The following is a 17,546-nucleotide window of genomic DNA, read 5'->3' as shown; positions in this document are numbered from 1 at the left end:
GTGTTAAGCATAATCTATCTTTTGAACAGCATGGACCTGGTGTCAAAAGTAACCATCACTTACTACTCGTTTCTGTTAGACTGCATGGACATGAGAGCAGTGGATTACCTGATGCAGGCTCAAGCCATCTCATACCCATGACGGAACAAGAAGATCGTCTTTCAAGTCAGGCGGGTACAGTGCGACTCGATGCATTCACACACTGTCTTGTAGCCAAGTGTGGTCCTGAGGTAAGATGTTGAATTATGTCATCTGTTAGGGCTAAAGGAAATGAATATTCATAGCTAGTTGTCCTCAGGTACAATACGTTTTATCATTGCTAACTAGACGCTCCAAGCGCATTTACTCAGGCCTTGTATCACAATGTCAAATCATACTCTACAAGTATTGAACACAATAGAAACAAATAAAAGAATCGGGATATTTGCCACAAGAGTTACGCTTAGACATTTACTCTTTCAAGTTGCTTCTTTGAATATCCTCTTCTTCCGATCGCTTGTTGTTTGCTTCACCTTCGAAGTGATGTTCATGAAGATTCTTGATCTTTTACACAGCTGAGGTCAAGCCCTAGGATTCAAATTTTATTGGTGACACGTTTTTGGTTGCATGTCCAGTCTGTCCAGAGATCACGCGAAATGATTGGTAACGGAAAGGTTGTGTCAAAATTTCAGGCTTAACTTGGACACAACTGAAAGAAAATGAAAATAGTATTGAGAATAGAGAAGAAAATGAAACGGAGACAAGATGTATGTACTCAGTGGCTTGTATCTTGGCTAGTAAGTTTCTAAACAATGCAAAATTCTCCGAGTGGTCTTGAAAAAGCAAATGCACTAAGTTCTTTGAAATGAGTTGGAAGTTCTAGATTAATGTAGTAATTCTATTATTCTGTAGATACTTGATCCTCTACTTGTTACACTGGTCACAGCAATAGAAAATTCAACTGATCCTCACAAATCCGATGAGATGAGCCTGGCTCAGCGTTTCATCAGATCGGTAGCCAGAGTTTTTGTTGTGTTGGCATCTCAAATGGCCCCTGCAAATGGCAAACGGAAAGTGTAAGTGAACTATACTATAATTACATTTTGTGCTACATGTACACTCTGGAATGAGAGAATCACCTAGTACGTAACAATTTTTATAGGGCAACAAAACATTTATAGGCACCCTGTTCAGGTATATAGACGATTTTTAAAACAATCTGACTACATGCTGGAATAAACTATTGTGGTAGTAGTCATCTTTTTAGGAGAAATGGGTAGGAGGTTGGGAAGAATGGGAAAGAATCCTCTTAAAATTTGAAAACCGCTGCTATGAAACCTTGTTCCGTCCAGCTCATTACTTTGATGCAAGACTTGTAGTTAAGGTGAGCCCTGGCTCCAAAAGCCCGTTAATCCAGGCACGTATACATAACAGTTTCCACCGTTTTACGGAAATTGGTCAGATTTTTCAGAATTACTCGGAAACCCTTTAAGGTCATTCCCCAGTATTGCATTGCGCATCTCTGCCGCGCATAATTTTACGCGTGACTAGCGTGCGCGCATTGAAAAATGGCGGCTTTTTCTTTACAGCTGGACCTCGCCATAGAAGTAAATCGTCATTTTCTCGCAAACGAGTATGGTGACCTATCATTTTTTTCTGTTGTTTTGAATTGAGTGATAAATTTCTCTGTGTAAAATAAATATGGACCAATTCTCAGTGTAGAGCAAAAAGCAATCGTCGGAAACGTGAATTTAGCAAGCAATCGTAACTACAATCATGGTGCTATTATAAGGACTTTTATGGGTATAAACAAGGTCCTTTTGCTCCTAAACGAACATGGGGACCCCTTATTTTTATTTCAAAATTTAAGTTCCTATAATATAAACAATCGATGGGCAAAGTTTCACAAAAATCTCAGTGCAGGTTCTAGTTCAGCGGAATGACCTTAAAGGGGACTTCAGGGATAAAAAAAAAAATCCAGAACATTTCTTAAGGGGACATGGCCCTGGACCCCTCTGGAAGGCACTTATTGTCACGATTTATCCTAGATCTGCGTCTGTAAACTTCATTGTAAAGTAACATTCTGGCCAAAATGTAATGTTGTACCTGCTGGATGCTTTTTACTTGCTAACAGAGGTGTTGTTCAGCCCTTGATGAAGTGTCAGCGCATTTTCCAGTGTCTCTCAACCATAGCCATTCCTGAACTTGTTCAAGTTGCGGATGCAATACTTGCCCCAGTGCGACTAGGTATCTGCCGTCCGGCCCAACCCTTCAGCCTTTTGTCTTCTACGCTTGAAGCCACACAAGCTAGCGAGGATTTATTCACTGTTGAACCACTGCCCATGAGGCCCTCTACGCCATCGTCTGTTGAGGAGGCTGCCACCCAAGAGAGGCCTAGTGTTCAAAGAGTGCGAAACCAGAGGCACAGAAGGAGACAGGTTGTTACTATTCCTCGTGCACAGGAACAGAGTGCTGTAGCAGTGGAGGGACCAGCTGTTGATGGAGAGGAAGTAGAGGTAACACTGATCATCAGGTTGCCCGTTTAAGCGTGGTTCGTACTTTTGAGATAAGCACAAACGTAAACACAAGCACAAGCACAAGGATGTTTACTCTAACAACATAGGCATGCACAGTGCGAGTTACATCGCAGGGGAAGCAAGATCGCAATTGGTAGCATTCTAGCGCCCTTGCTTGTGCTTGTTTAACGCCAGTTTCCTTATGTGAAATAAGCGTAACATTAATGAAATAAGCACAAGCACAAAAAAGGAAAATGTTTCTTTTTCTTGCGCTCATGCTTGTGCATATTTCGCCTCGGTGCACACTAGCGTTTTTCTTGTGCATGTGCTTGTGCTTACGCTTGTGGTTATCTCTTCAGTGTGAACCAGGCTAGCTTGCAAGAGTTAAAATGTGTGCTATTTATTAATGGATACTATTTATCTCCGACTGTGCTTACGTGTCTTCATTCCAATTAATGGATCACACCTCCATATCCAACCGTCACTGTCTTTTGTCTTGTGTTTCAACTGAAGTTCATTTTAATAGAAACTGTTCATCTAATGTTCCAAGAAACAAACACCAAATTAAAGTATGCCAATAGTCTTGCAGATCAAGTTGCTCGATATCCTTTCATGGCTTTTCTCAAATCAACGAAACAGTAGAACTTCAGCTTTGCACGTTCATATCACTTAGTGATGTTAAGTTGCATCACATATCTATCAAACTACCGCTGCTGGTGGTATTGCAACAACTGAAAATTTGCGTGGATTTCAAACAAAATCGATACAGCTTATATGCTGTGGTGTACATGTATCAGCTTTTTCATAGCATTTAAGATTTTCACATCACGTATTCTCATATACATGTATATGGCCATGTTTTTTATCTTCCAACCTACTCAGTCACAGTATTTTGAGTTGTTTTGGCCACGTACAAAATAACCTTTAAATCAAAGGAAACCTGAAAACAGCAGTTTAGTTAGATAGAAAAACACCGAAAAGATAATAATAAACCATAAAGGAACAAGGGTGGTTAAGGATGGAAAAGACTGACACGGATCACAAACTTCCGAACTGTGCTTTTATGGCAGGTTGTTGAAGGGGCAGAGATGGAGTCGGAAAGCCATGAAGAAGCTGGAGATGAAGAAATTGAGAGTGGAGCAGCTGGCAATGAATCAGACATGGATTTGGACTTGCTGGCTGAGAGTGACAGTGACAGTGAAGAGAGTCAGGTACTACATCGAAACTTTTAGGTCGTGTTGTATTGGGATCCATTGCTTCAACTGCAACCTGTCTGGGGAACACTTCCAACCATTTTCAGTTGAAATGCGGCAACTTGCTGCCATGAGCCGTTTCAGCCTGGTTTGAGGCCGGTCAAAAGAGTTGATCAATCAAACTAAGTGAAACGGTTTTCCCCAGTAGAACACGAAAAAACAACCAACCCAAGCAACCAGAAATGGTTGATCCCAATAGAACACGACCCTAGCTTCTCCCTCTTTGATGCTGATCTTGTTATCAATACTTCCCTCAGCCTTGATAATCAGTTGGTCCAATCAGTTGTAACATTTCTGGGAACCACTTTGCTCGGGGAAAATGTTTTTCAACCACAACCACAGTTTAATTTTTGCCTACACAATCTAGCACACTAGCTAAGGTTAATGTGAAGAAACTGAACTAATTGGTATCACAAGAACCGATATGATTATGATTATGATTATGATTATTACTGTTAAAGATTCGCACAGCTATTGATGATATTGAAGCTGGTTTATTATTATTATTATTATTATTATTGTTATTGTTATTATTGTTATTGTTATTGTTATTGTTATTGTTATTGTTATTGTTATTGTTATTGTTATTGTTATTACAGTGGATTGGATTGGCTCGAGATGTTTTTCAGCTACCTGAACCTGGACTTGAGGAGGCTTCTGGCGGGTAAAAAAATGTTTGAACTGTGACTAATTCTAAACACTTGTGTTTGTTTCAGGTCGGTGAGGTACATGTTGTGGAAAGTGTTCGTCGCAATCGCGTGACTGGCTCACTGATTGGGTCAGATGGTAGTGCTAGCATGCATGGTGAACACGTGGAGCTGTATTCTGAGGAAGAGTCGTCCACTGGGGAAGAGGAAGAGGAAGAAGAAGAGGAGGAGGAGGTGGTGGTGGAAACATATGACCTGCCAGAGAGTATAGAAAACAGACCTCCAACCGCAGGTATGTTACTACTCCTACGACTTGTAGAGAACAATAAGCAGGACTTAGTGATAAGCACGGTAATGAAATATGAAAGGTGAATTGATCAACATGACATGAGCGTGTCGTGTTGATCAATTCACCTTTCACAAGCAGGACTTACTTTCAAAGAATTGCTCAGTATGTGTAAATACAGAGTCTGTCTGGGAGATAAAACAGGGAATTGAAGAAGTGTCTGTAAGTAGAGCTGTCTGCTTATGACAGTGTCCGTTAGCGGATAGTTGACTGTACTACTGAATACATGTACGGTTACAGTGTAGCGTAATGTGGCACACTGAAACATCATTTACAGTATACCAATCAGTAAAACATGAAAGAATCTTTTCAATAGCCTTTATTGAAATGGTGTCATCCACAGAACAATATTGATGATGAAATACGAGCATTACAAATACATTGTGCAAAAGAACTTGTCTGACTCCGAGGGAAACGGTTTAATAGTTTACTAAGTACATCACCATTACTGATCTTTTCTTCTCATAGGAGTTGACCCTAGTACCACTCCTCATGCCATGCAGTGGGCTATACGTGCCCACAACACCCAGTCACGTGCTACTGGTAGCAGTGCAGCTACTCCTCAAACCACAAGTGGCGGCACAGGGTTTATCTATGTTGATTCCACGTCACTCAGACGAAGTGGTGGTAATGCTGCTGCCGCCAGTACTGCTGCCACCAGTGAGGTGCCTGGGACTAGTGGTTCTCACAGTATGAGTAACTCGGCTAGTGCGCTGGCACGAGCTTTTGGTATTGTTGTAAGGGAGGTGAGTTAGCTTAGCTTGAGGTACTTTGAAATAAGCCATTTCAGATGGCTTGCTATTGGCGTATTTATTTACCAAGAAAGGATTGTTACGCATATCATCTTCTAGTTCATAACAATTCTAGCCTTTTAACTTTCCTACAATTTCAACTTACAACTGATGCACCTTATTGCATTTTACTCACAGGTTTTGGTTGGTTGAATTCACACCCCAGACTTAGGTCCTCTGTAACTACTGTATTCCTCTGTATTGGTGATGAACTTAAATTCTTGATGACGATTACTGTTGAGAGAATGACAATCCTGGTGACTCCTGAGATTAAGAAGATGGATTTACTTGAAAGTCACTGTGAACAGTTTACTGGTCCTCATAGAGGGACTGTTTATAAGTTAAATCGGCTGGATTCATTCTCTAGTGGCTCTTGTTAAACCTACTATAAGATATCCCAAAAAATTGACATAGAACAAGTTACTAAATACAACGTTTTTCCCTGTTCTGATTTATGAAACTCGTCCCTGAAAAACCAGGGTAATGGCATTTCCGAGCCTTTAAGAATAAAAATTTCCTGGTGAGGAGGAGGCATGCCCCCATTCCTTTAAGTGGCTTGCACCTTCGGCGCTTGATTAACTTTCTCTTCGGTGCATGCCCCTTCACCCCTAATTTATACTGCATTTTCCTCTATAGGTAACTGACCTCCTCAACATTGCACAGGACCCATCAGCATTGCCAGCTGAAAGCCTCACTCCCAGTCCAGTAGCCTTGACTGAAATCAGCGCCCTGGTTGTCCAGCAGTTGCAAGCAGCCTGGAACTGGTTAGCTGTTGTCTTGGATTGCACGGAAGCTCAGCTTCGATTTGGACTATCGCTATCTGCCGCTACTGACCCCTCCCACCCCTCCCATCCCCTCCATGAATTCCATCCTAAAGCCAACAAAGATAGACGCACTCGTGAAGATCCCTCGCTTCTAAGAGCTTTGGAAAACAAACGGAAAAGATCTGTATTAAGACGGTGAGTAATTTTTTCCTCAGCTGTTATGAAAAAAGCTCTTAATTTCAGGTCTGTTCAATTTGTTTTTGTTGCAGTAGTTCTAGACTAGTAGGAGGCACAGTGGCCTCAGGGTTTAGTGCACCCATCTCCGGATTTGAGTCCTGGCACGGGACATTGTGTTGTGTCGTGTTGAAGACATTTAACTCTCACAGTGCCTCTCTCCACCCAGGCGTAAAACTGGGTACCAGCGAATTTAATGCTAGGGGGCACCTCTGCAAAGGACTATCCCATCTAGGGGGGAGTAGAAGTACTCCTAGTCGCTTCATACCTCAGAAAGAGGTGATTGGTGCCGGTCTGATGGGTCATTTGGCTTGTATATGCAGACTTAACCTTTATTTATCCAGACAAAGCTAGCCTGAGCCCTTTTTATGTCCATGGTTATTATTATCACGGAATCTCCACAACCGCTCCACTCCGCCTTATCATCTAAATGACCATTAATGGCGTTGTTAAGACCTCTTTATTCATTCTCTTTGAGTTTTCCTTCTTGCGCTTCAAGGAACAAACTTTTGACCTACAACATATGGTATTTCCAGCTGGTCACTTGCCTTAGTACTGACACTTGCGAGGAGAATTTTAATGGCCATCAAATAGGACAAATGTGTTTTGATGAATATGCGCATATTTCATTTTGCTTTCCGTTGCGGCATATTTGACAATTTTGTTACATAGTTTCAATCTTCTCTTAAGATATACTCTTGCCAAGAACCACTAGTATCAATGATGGTTGATGGTAATTTTAAAGCCCATTTAAGTTTCCCTATGTGAGAGGGGGTGGTACTTTTTGATAAGTGGATAGGCTGCTTCATAACCACTTTCGTAAAAAAACAAACATCTCCGATAAATTGTAACCTGACCCAGAGGTGTCCACGTGAAAGGATACAACAATAATAATGTAATGTTCTTTTTCCTGTGAAAATAGGCGGCACGGAGCTGCTAGTAGTAACTTGGATACTGGTCGGCAGGACTTCCTAGTTTATGTTCTTTCACTTCTGAGAGGCCATTCAAATGAACACGGGGACTCCTTGCCGAAGTTGGACGTTTCTTCGTTACGTCACGTGGCTTATGTCTTGGATGCTCTGGTATACTACATACGTAACAACCCTAACGCCAGCTCACAAGCTAACCGGTCTAGTGCAGAGAAGACTGTTGCTGCAGATGCCACCAATGACGACGAAGGTGGCGATGATGTTGATGACGAGGACAGTGCAAGTTTCAAGAGAGATGCAGAGGAATACGAAGATGATACAGATCATGTTGAGGACGAACCCATGCCTACACCCAATTTGCCTGGAAATTTACACAGGTTTGCAGTCCTTTACTTGTTGCAGTCACTTTGCCATGGCTCAAATGTGACTAGTAATATATCAAACGCGAAAGAAGGTGTTTGACCACATTTCCAAACACCGAGAAGAGAGTTGAAAATATGACGTGTAGCAGAGTATATCTGACCGACTTTGAGGTGTTTGGAAATGTGGTCAAACAAAGTGTTGAGTGTTTGATATATCATCTTAATCGAAACTAGAACTAAGCACAAAACGACGAAATATAATCTTAAAAATGTATGCTAATTAAGATCAGATATCCGACACGTGTTTAAACTGGACGAATTATTAATGAGTTGGTGAACATTATTTCCAGATTTTCGCTTTGGTAAAGGTGAGATAAGAACAACACAAAAGAACAAAATATTTTTCAGTACCAGTGAAAGTAGTGCTCAGTAGCTTTCATTTTGGATAGTCACATGAGGTCTTCCAAACACTTGAAAGTAAGAATTACATTGAGCTTACTCATGAGGAAGGATTTTAAGAACTCTGTGTTTCTTGTATGAACGTGAAATTTCAAATGTTTTCGTTGATTCTCGTGTAAAAGTGTTAGTGACTGAAAATGCAATTGAAAGCAAAGAAGTAAATAATTGTTTTCAAGGCAAATCATTGTTCTCTCCCTTTTTACTATTCAATGATAAGAAAATCCTGGGCGCATTACTTTTGACGGGGTAAAGTACTCTTACATTGTCATTCGAGAAATACTTAGAGCTGCTATTTGCTGACCCACCTACAGTATATATCCACTTGCGTGTGACTTGTTGACTATTTGCTTGTGAAACATCAGCTGGTAGTCTAATGTCTAGATATTTAAATCTACCCAACATGTTGGATTAGATTCCTGTTGATGTGCTAAATCATGTCAGTCTCTGCAGTTGCCAGTTAATTCTTGTTGTATAGCGAAAACTACATCAAAACATTTGAAACCTGGCACAGCGCAAGGGATGTTTCTGTTACAGTTATTTGTAAAGACTTAGCGTGCATTGTGTTTTCAGCTTTTTTGTGAGGACTGACTCCACCACCGTGTTGGGCTGTACCCCTCCAGACCCATACCAGGCACCAGTAGAGGAGGCTTTGCCTCTTGCATGCCAGCCACACCTTTTACACCCTGCAGCACGTAGGGAGCAGATGTTTGGAACTGTACATGAACACACAGACAGTGACAAGGGTACACCCTTGGTTAGCAGCATGGCTTTGTCACGAGAAGATTCTGAAACTGTATTCTCTGCTGCGAGAATATTCAACGAAGCTGGTGTGGGACAGGAAGGGATTCCAATGGAAGTTAACGGTAAGAGAGGTTTAGCATGGCAGTGCAGAGTTCTAAAATGTGTGTACAGCCCTGATAGAAATAGACTCGGTTTTATATGGAACATTTTGTAACTTGTAAATTGAATTTCAAAGAATCATTACTTTTCTTCCAGTTTACCTACTATGTATCAAACCAAGCAGAAAATCAATCGTGTTTGATGAAACATGTTTGACTGGACAATAGGACTGGTGCTTGCCTGTTAATTACTTCAAACCCTATACAAAAAAAAATAACTGCTTTTTACTAAATAGAAACAATTTCTTCCGATGTAACTGAAAAGTTAGTTCACTTCCTATGAAATTAGTTTACTTAGCGCGTGCATGTATTTATAAGCTTAACTTCGTTGTACATGTTTGGCAGGAATGCAAAAGTCGAAAATTCAACCTGTGTTGTCCGCAAGGTTTGTATTAGGGAAGTACAGTTGTATTGTTTGAGTTGGATTAGGCTAGTTTTTTAAAATCTAAAACCTTCGAAGAAATGAAAGAAACCATCATTTCCTAACTATGAAAGTCGGGCTTGCTCCCAAACGTTTTTGTGCTCTCCACAGAAAGCAAGCCCTCAGCAGAACCGTCAACCTCATTTGTAGCGCGTCCTGATAATGCTTTGGAATCCACCACACCTGTCGCTCCCAAGCCTTTCATTTCCAATGGAACCTCTGCCAACTCCCTCTTGGGCCGTTGGCGTTTGTGTGTTGAGTTATTTGGTCGAGTGTTTCTTGAAGATGTTGGATCTGAACCGTCGTCAGTGTTGAATGAGTTGGGAAGGTTTGATGTGAAAGAGTCCAAATTTAGAAGAGAAATGGAGCGATTGAGGAACTCCACCCAAAGAGATTTGACTCTTGAGGTAAGATGATTCCTGATTTTGTGGGTGTGAAAACCGTATTTATCTCTTCACTAATTTGCCTTCCCTACCAGCATTGCGTCACATATCATGCTCTTCAGCCCTTTTTCCTCTTTGATGATTTTGTAACTCTATTGCCTACCCCTCCCCCAAGTAACAGATGAGCACCATAGGTTAAGAATTGTTTTTAAAGAAACAACAGCCTCGAACAACATTGATTTTAAGGGGGATGGGAAGGAGAAGAGGTACGTCTGTAGTACATGTTCTCGACAGTCTGTGCGGGATTGAACCTCTGGTCATGGCAAACATATTTTACGGAACTGGGGCTTTCTGTTTCAAAGGTGGGCTAAATTTTGCCATAGCAATTGTCTGGCTGAACCAGATGTGTTACTGAAAACATTTCATCACTCGTGTGGGTAAGTCATTCAAATTGACTCTAAACGTTCAAAGAGCTTGCGAAACTTGGATACCAGTGACCAGTTATATTGAAGAACATAACTGCTTCCAGAATTTGCGAAATGTTTGGCTGGCAAAAGTGGTAATGAACACACGCATTCATTGTTAAAGTTTTAAACCTGCACCACACAAAAACGATTTCGTACATCGACCTTAAATTTCTGTGGACAGTTAAAATATCTTTGTAGCTTGATCATAGACTGAAGTGCTGACACTAATCAGACTGGGAAGTTGTGTCCGTTATCATGATAGTTGTGTCATAGGGAACCTAAAATAGCCTTTAAACAAACAGAAAAATTCACAGTGACAGGTTAGTGAGGTATACAAAAACACGAAAGGGGTAATAGGAAGCCAGTAAGCAACAAGGATGTATTGTGGAAGATGTAATTTGTGAAATACGAAAGATCGTGTTTGACCACATTTCCAAACACGGAGAAGAGAGTTGAAAATATGGCGCGCCACAGGGTATTTTGGCGACCCTCGAGGTGTTTGGAAATGTGGTCAAACACGGTCTTTCGTGTTTGATATATTTTCTCAAGCGAAACTAAAACTAAGGAGAAAGCGGAGAAATAAAATCGTAAAAATTCTATGTTAATTTAGATCAGATATCCAAACACCGTCAGGGTCATGATGTTCTTTGTTTAAACTTGGTGAGGTATTAATGAGTTTGGCAAGAAGATTTGAAAACTTGAATGTGTGTGATCTGACTCAGGTTGAGCGTGACCGAGCCACACTGATACAACAGACCATCAGGCAGCTTAACACGCAGTTTGGCCGTCGTGGGCCCAGGTCTCGCCCCATGACTATACATCGTGTGAAGGTCACATTCAAGGATGAACCAGGCGAGGGCAGTGGGGTAGCAAGGAGCTTTTACACTGCGGTAGGAGAAGCGTTCTTATCTGGAGAAAAACTACCTGCTCTGGAACCCAGCAGAAGTAAGCTTCCTTTTGACCAAGAAACATTTCTTCAAAATGTCGTAGAGATATGTCTAATCTTTTTTATCATGGTTATCAATTTTACATACAATCGATTTTGTTTTCCTTTTTAATTTGAACACTTACATTCGTAGAGTGAATGCTTATGTTTGCTGACAATTTATTTCTTTATTTTTTTCATTTTTTATGCTATTCTTGGGCAAAAATCTTGTTAATTCACTGAAGTGAAGCAAGATTGTTACTGAAGATTCAATATTGTGTTGTTGTTTGAAAAAAAGGAATAACAAATTAGTTTCGTCCTTGTTTGTTAATGTACTTAACACTTCTATACTTAAGTTACCTCTACTGTGTTGGTTTTCTGTGTTTAAAAATTAACATTACACTATGTTTTTATTCCAATCACAACAGGCATAGTTCATCGCAGTAAACGAGTCCCAAGTTATCGTTGCAAGCGTGATCGTGAACGTGAACGTGACGTGAGAAGACAGCTGTCAGCTGATGCTCGAGCATTCCACTTCAGTGGTAGCAGCAGCGCTGATGGAGAGGACGCTGATGGTGATTCACTGCCGTACCACAGGAAGTCCTTGGGAGAGAGGCTCTATCCACGTGTACACGCCTTGCAGCCTGTAAGTTCTGTCGTTTATAGCCTCAAAATGCTAGAATAGTATGTAGTGTGAGTCATCACAAACCTAGCAGCTCAAAACACTACGTGCACTTGACTCTTGGTTTTTTTTTTCTGTAACATGAAGCTACGAAGAGAGCGAGAGTATTGTTACTATCACTAGGCTACATTTTAGCTCACTGTTAGTTACCCCCAGCATTACCTTAACAGTTTACCAGTGCTGGGTGGCAAGAGGTGATTACTGAGATTACCATTGTAACGTGGGTAAATATTTTCCCATTTTGTCCCTCTTTCAGTCACTTGCTAGCAAGATCACAGGCATGTTACTGGAGCTATCTCCAGCCCAGTTACTGCTGCTTTTAGCCAGTGAAGACACCTTAAGACAAAGAGTTGAGGAAGCTGTGGAGCTTCTTCTTGTATCTGGCAAGTAAGTGGATAATTTTTTTAATGGTAAAAATTCTTTCATTGTTGTTGTTGTTTCCTGTATACTTCCCTTAACTTGTGCCCCTCGTGTGGTTACCACAGAGTGTAGGAGAATCCAGACTTAAAAAGGATGCATTGAAAGTGGCATTTTCAGAAACCCGATGGGGTAGGAGAAGTCGTTAGTCTAGAAGAAGAAGCAGAGGCAGTGAATGTCATCTGCCAAGGGATCTGTGAATGTCCAAAACTGCCAAGTCTAGACAACCCTAAAACTCATTGTTGGTACTTTTTGTCATGGCGACAGTCTGATAGCAGATGTTTTGCCTCCACAGGAAACCAATAAAGGATGCAGATGATGACTCCCTTAGCCCTGGTGGGGATCTTGATGATTCTGAAGATGACAGTTCTCCATTGTTCCACCAACCCGGCAAGACTGGCTTTTACTCCCCACGGCCCGGAAAGTGTACAGAGGAAAGACTTAACTGCTTCAGGAATGTCGGCAGGTATGCTGTCATTGTAATATAACTTGTAAGATCCGTTTGCTTGTCATGATGGTATTATCTAATACTGGGTAGTGTAAGTGAATTGTTTTATGCAATGGATGTTATCTTCCCTCTATGGAGAGGAAGGCCCGTGATATTTTAGTTATTTTTAAGCGGGTGGGGAGGGTAAAAGTGTGCAATAGTCTCGCATACTTGCTCTGTTCACTGAGAAATCCTGTTTTGCTCCAAGCCCTTCAGTTGCTAGTCTGTAGGTTTGTAGCAGAAATTGCTATAAGGCAGGTTTGTAACCAAGCAGCACAAGGGAGAACACTATGCCACTGTTGATTTAAATCTTTTACAGTGCCTCTATGAACAAATCCTCCATATCCATTTTTTTTAAATTTTCGTACACAATACGTCTTTCTTAAATATCTTATCAAATTTCAATCTCTTACGAACATTAGAACTCACGTTTTTTGGAGCTTTATTTCCGAGAATTTACGACCGCTATCAATTTTCCTTGTTCTAAGGCTTGGTTGGGAATTGGAGTAAATGACGTCATTTACTCAAAAATGTCGCATGGGTTGAAATTGTAATAACAATTATTGTAGAAAATTGCATGACTAAAAGAGCCAAAGGTTTTGTTATTCGTTATGCGAATTGCTGTATTGTTATTATAATTTCAACCCGTGTGGTATTTTTGAGTAAATGACGTCATTTACTCCACTCCCAACCAAGCCTTGGAACAGGGAAAATTTTAATTTAAATGGCGGCCGTAAATTCTCGGAAATAAAGGTCCAAAAAAAGGTGAGTTCTAATGTTCGCAATAGATTGAAATTTGGCAAGATATCTACGAAAGACCTATTGTGTACCAAAATGTTAAAAATTGGATATCGAGAATTTGATCATAGGGGCACTTTAGTAGCTCCAAAGCTCTTAGTTTTCTTTATGGAGTTAACACCAGTGGAGACATTGATTGAGATACGTAATGGTTTGATAGAATTTGTATTATTTTCTCGTCGGTTTAAACATGTATTTAAAACCTTGAGGGTGCGGTAAAACTATCATTTTCACAGATGCTTTTTTTTTTTTTTCCAGTCTGATTCGTGTTTTGTATCTGGCGTAAATTCACTTTAGCTATGTTTCAGAAGTGTCCGTAATCTCTGACCGAAATTTGCCCGAAATGAGATAAAATGTGTTCGAAAATTAAACGTCCCAATTGTTTTGCAAGTGATGTATGTTCAGCAGTCATTTAAATAACTGACCAACTTCCTTTCTGTTTGTATCCAAGGATCATGGGCTTGTGTCTACTACAGAATGAGTTGTGTCCAATCAACCTCAACAGACATGTCATAAAGCACATTCTCTCCAGAAGGGTAAGTCAGCATCGAATCTTCCATCTTAGTGTGCCTTGTAGTATATAAACGTTACACTCGAGTTCAAATAACTAAAAGTAGACTACAACATGTACATTTCACATGTCACAATTGTCTCAACGACGGTTCTAGAAAGTTCCGTTAATGCAAATTAGTTTTTTTGGCCATTGATCGATACTTTTATCGCGCGTTACATCATTAACGGTATAATGACTAACTGTCATTATTTTTACTGAGGTGCTTGGAACAACAATATTGCAATTTATTCCCTGACAAATAGTTTGGAAAAATAAAAATCGTTAGCAAATATGAAGAAAAATACGAATTGACTACATCTGGTAATGCGTTCAGAAAGCCGGCCGTGGTTGCAAAATGATAATGACTGGTATTTTCTTTTGTATAATTGAAGGGGCTCACGTGTTTCTACTTGTTATTTTGTAGACTGGTTGGCATGACCTGGCATTCTTTGACCCTATGCTGTACGAAAGCTTACGCAAGCTGATTGTTGAAGCTGCTTCTCCCAATGCTGAACACATATTCAAGGGACTCGACCTGACATTCAGTGTCCAGGTCACCGCGGACGAAGGTGATGGCAACCAAGTAGAGTTGATTAAAGGTGGAAAGAATGTGGCAGTCACATCGTCTAATGTGCATGAATATGTTCGCCTGTACGCAGAGCACAGGATGGCTGGTAATAACAAGAGAGCTCTTCAGGTAAGTTCTCTTTATCACCTGCTCGTAATCAGCCATGTTCATCTCTCGCAGGATTGGGTTGGGACACCAACATGGCCGCCGTTTCATTGTTTAAGGACACCAATATGGCAGCCGCAGCGCAATGTGGAAACGCTCTGTGTACGAAAATTCTATCAGAAGAGCATCACTGACATAAAAAAAAAACAACTTTTAGATAAGAGTTTTATAAGTTTCAACGACAAACAAAACGATCGTTTTGTTGCTATGGCAACATTAAAGGTAGTCAAATGTTCACTCCTAAAACTACCCGTTAAAGGTTGGTTGTGAAGTGGGAAAAAGGTGTTTTCACAAATTTTCACAGTTGAAACAATCAGCGTCCTAAAATTCTAATGTGGGATATAGAACTGTAACGGAGATCCGTAAAATTGTACTAAGTGTGATATCTTTAACTCTAGTAATGACGCAGGTCACTTTCTCTTTGAAGGCTCTTCGTAGCGGAGTACTGGATGTTATACCTCAGTCCTCATTTGATAACCTGACTGCGGAGGATTTTCGCTTGCTGTTAAATGGTTGTGGTGAAGTGAATGTACAGCAGCTGATAAGCTATACGTGTTTTAATGATGAAACAGGAGGTTTGTAGTGTCATAGCAGCCATTATTGTGAGGTGTAAAGGTTGTCCAAGGACGCACAGACCTTTAGTTAAGTGCGACTCCGTCTACGAAATACGAATTCATGTTTTCAACGAAACACTGACAAAGAGTGCAAAGCCAACTTTCGTCATTGAAGATCACCTCTAGGTTTGCTAAATTGTCAAGTTACAGAGAATTATCTTAAGCACCTCCTCCTCCTCACACCTCTATGCCAGTTGTAGAAGAAAACCGGTACGAAATGGTGTTTGGATGTAGTGAAAAAGGATGTGAAGCCCTATATATGATTTTAAGAGTATCTTGTTATTTATATCGCTTAGTTGTACTGCATTACTTTTTCTTGTTGTGCGCTCTCTTCTTTCGCCATTTTCTGCCCAGTTTACCCGTGTTGAGTAACTGGTTTTCTCAAAGTTGTGCATGACTTCTGGTCTTTGCTATTCTCAGGTGCTGGAGCTGAAAAGTTGCTCAAGTTCAAGAAGTGGTTCTGGTCTATAGTGGAAAAAATGAGCAATTCTGATAGGCAGGACTTGGTGAGTGTTTTTGAAAAAAGCTATTCTACACCACTCTGAAGTTTGATTAGTGGTTTTGGAAAGTACAGTGAATTTTAAGTGTTCTCCTTAGTTTTAGTTTCGATTGAGAAGATATATCAAACACTCAAGACAGTGTTTGAACCCATTTTGCCAACACCTCGTAGTTCGTCAAAATACTCCGCTGTACGTCGTATTTTAGCGCTATTCTCTGTGTTTGTCAATGTGGACAAACACGGTCTTTCATGTTTGATATATTACATGAAACATTCTAGAGGTATGATTTTCGTTTTGACGCGAGGATTTAAATGAGCTTATTACAGATATTTTCTTATTTAGATAGTTTACTAATCAACTGCCATATTTTAAACTGATGTTACTTTCTTCTAAGGTCTATTTCTGGACATCGAGCCCTGCCCTACCTGCCAGCGAGGAAGGTTTCCAACCAAAACCATCAGTTACAGTGAAACCCGCTCATGATCATCAACTGCCTACAGCGAACACATGCATTTCTCGTCTCTACATCCCTCTCTATTCTTCTCGAGCTATACTTAAGAGCAAACTTCTTCTGGCAATCAAGACTAAGACCTTTGGATTTGTGTAGATGAGAATATCACCAGTTGAAAATTTCACTGTTCTTTTCTGTCCAGAAGTCGTCGATAGGAGAGGCGGAACGAACAGTTGGACCAATTCAAAGTAGATACGAATCAAAGAAACAAAAACTGACTGCTGTTTGTTTAACAGAGGTTAAGGATTGCAGATTCCTCACCATGAAGTCCAAGTCTTGTGTTGTAATATTAATTCTTACCAATGACTTAAGATCTGCTGCCACTACAAGGATCGTTGAAAAATTTCGCGCTATTTGACAATTATGTACTTAGAGTTAAAATAAATATTTCATGGAACTGATACTGCTACAATTCATGTAAAGCCCAAAATACTTCTGAGATAATCAGCAGTTCGAACAATTCAGGAGAAAAACCTCTGGGCTTATAGTTGTTTAAAAATATTTTAGTGAGTTTATTTGTTTTTATTATTTTCAAAACAAAAAAAAGGGTAAGTACACCGTACGCATGCGTGTAACGTTATGTATTACGAAATGAAAAACCGTACATGGAGCGAAAACTTCTGAAATTGTTCCGCTTGCATACACAGGACTCCCCACAGTTCAGATTAAAAGTTCTCCTAGATGAATCGCGACTCGTTGACCCCGTTACCTCTGTGTGAAGGTGGATGATGAAAACAGTTCGCTCACAGGAGACTTGCCATCTTTCCGTTGACTTTGGGGTAGTTTTTTCTTCTCTTTCTTTTTTTTCTTTTTTCTTTTTTTTTCTTTTTTTTTTTTTTTGTGAACAAAGTGACTTTATTTTCTCCCAGACCCCAC

The 17,546-nt window shown here is 40.3% G+C and overlaps 1 protein-coding gene across 2 annotated transcripts in view; it reads left to right on the top strand.

The window, feature by feature from the left end:
• LOC145495436 (E3 ubiquitin-protein ligase UBR5-like) overlaps nt 1-17,352 on the top strand; it is a 64,973-nt gene extending 47,621 nt beyond the window's left edge. For both annotated transcript variants that reach the window (XM_081475049.1, XM_081475050.1), the window contains 19 exons: nt 80-230; nt 892-1,055; nt 2,114-2,495; nt 3,566-3,706; nt 4,465-4,687; nt 5,210-5,487; nt 6,169-6,491; nt 7,453-7,836; nt 8,851-9,143; nt 9,712-10,007; nt 11,173-11,395; nt 11,804-12,021; nt 12,314-12,444; nt 12,770-12,940; nt 14,211-14,295; nt 14,737-15,009; nt 15,473-15,620; nt 16,080-16,165; nt 16,554-17,352. In XM_081475049.1, coding sequence (XP_081331175.1) covers nt 80-230; nt 892-1,055; nt 2,114-2,495; nt 3,566-3,706; nt 4,465-4,687; nt 5,210-5,487; nt 6,169-6,491; nt 7,453-7,836; nt 8,851-9,143; nt 9,712-10,007; nt 11,173-11,395; nt 11,804-12,021; nt 12,314-12,444; nt 12,770-12,940; nt 14,211-14,295; nt 14,737-15,009; nt 15,473-15,620; nt 16,080-16,165; nt 16,554-16,766 — 4,183 coding nt within the window. In that variant the 3' untranslated portion in view covers nt 16,767-17,352. The remainder of the gene's footprint in view (nt 1-79; nt 231-891; nt 1,056-2,113; nt 2,496-3,565; nt 3,707-4,464; nt 4,688-5,209; nt 5,488-6,168; nt 6,492-7,452; nt 7,837-8,850; nt 9,144-9,711; nt 10,008-11,172; nt 11,396-11,803; nt 12,022-12,313; nt 12,445-12,769; nt 12,941-14,210; nt 14,296-14,736; nt 15,010-15,472; nt 15,621-16,079; nt 16,166-16,553) is intronic.
• Nucleotides 17,353-17,546: the final 194 nt, after the last annotated feature.

This window comes from Orbicella franksi, chromosome 8, assembly GCF_964199315.1.
Source record: "Orbicella franksi chromosome 8, jaOrbFran1.1, whole genome shotgun sequence".
Classification (NCBI taxonomy): Eukaryota; Metazoa; Cnidaria; class Anthozoa; order Scleractinia; family Merulinidae; genus Orbicella; species Orbicella franksi.
The sequence above is the reverse complement of the archived record's forward strand: the minus strand, read 5'-3'. Positions and strand labels throughout refer to the sequence as shown.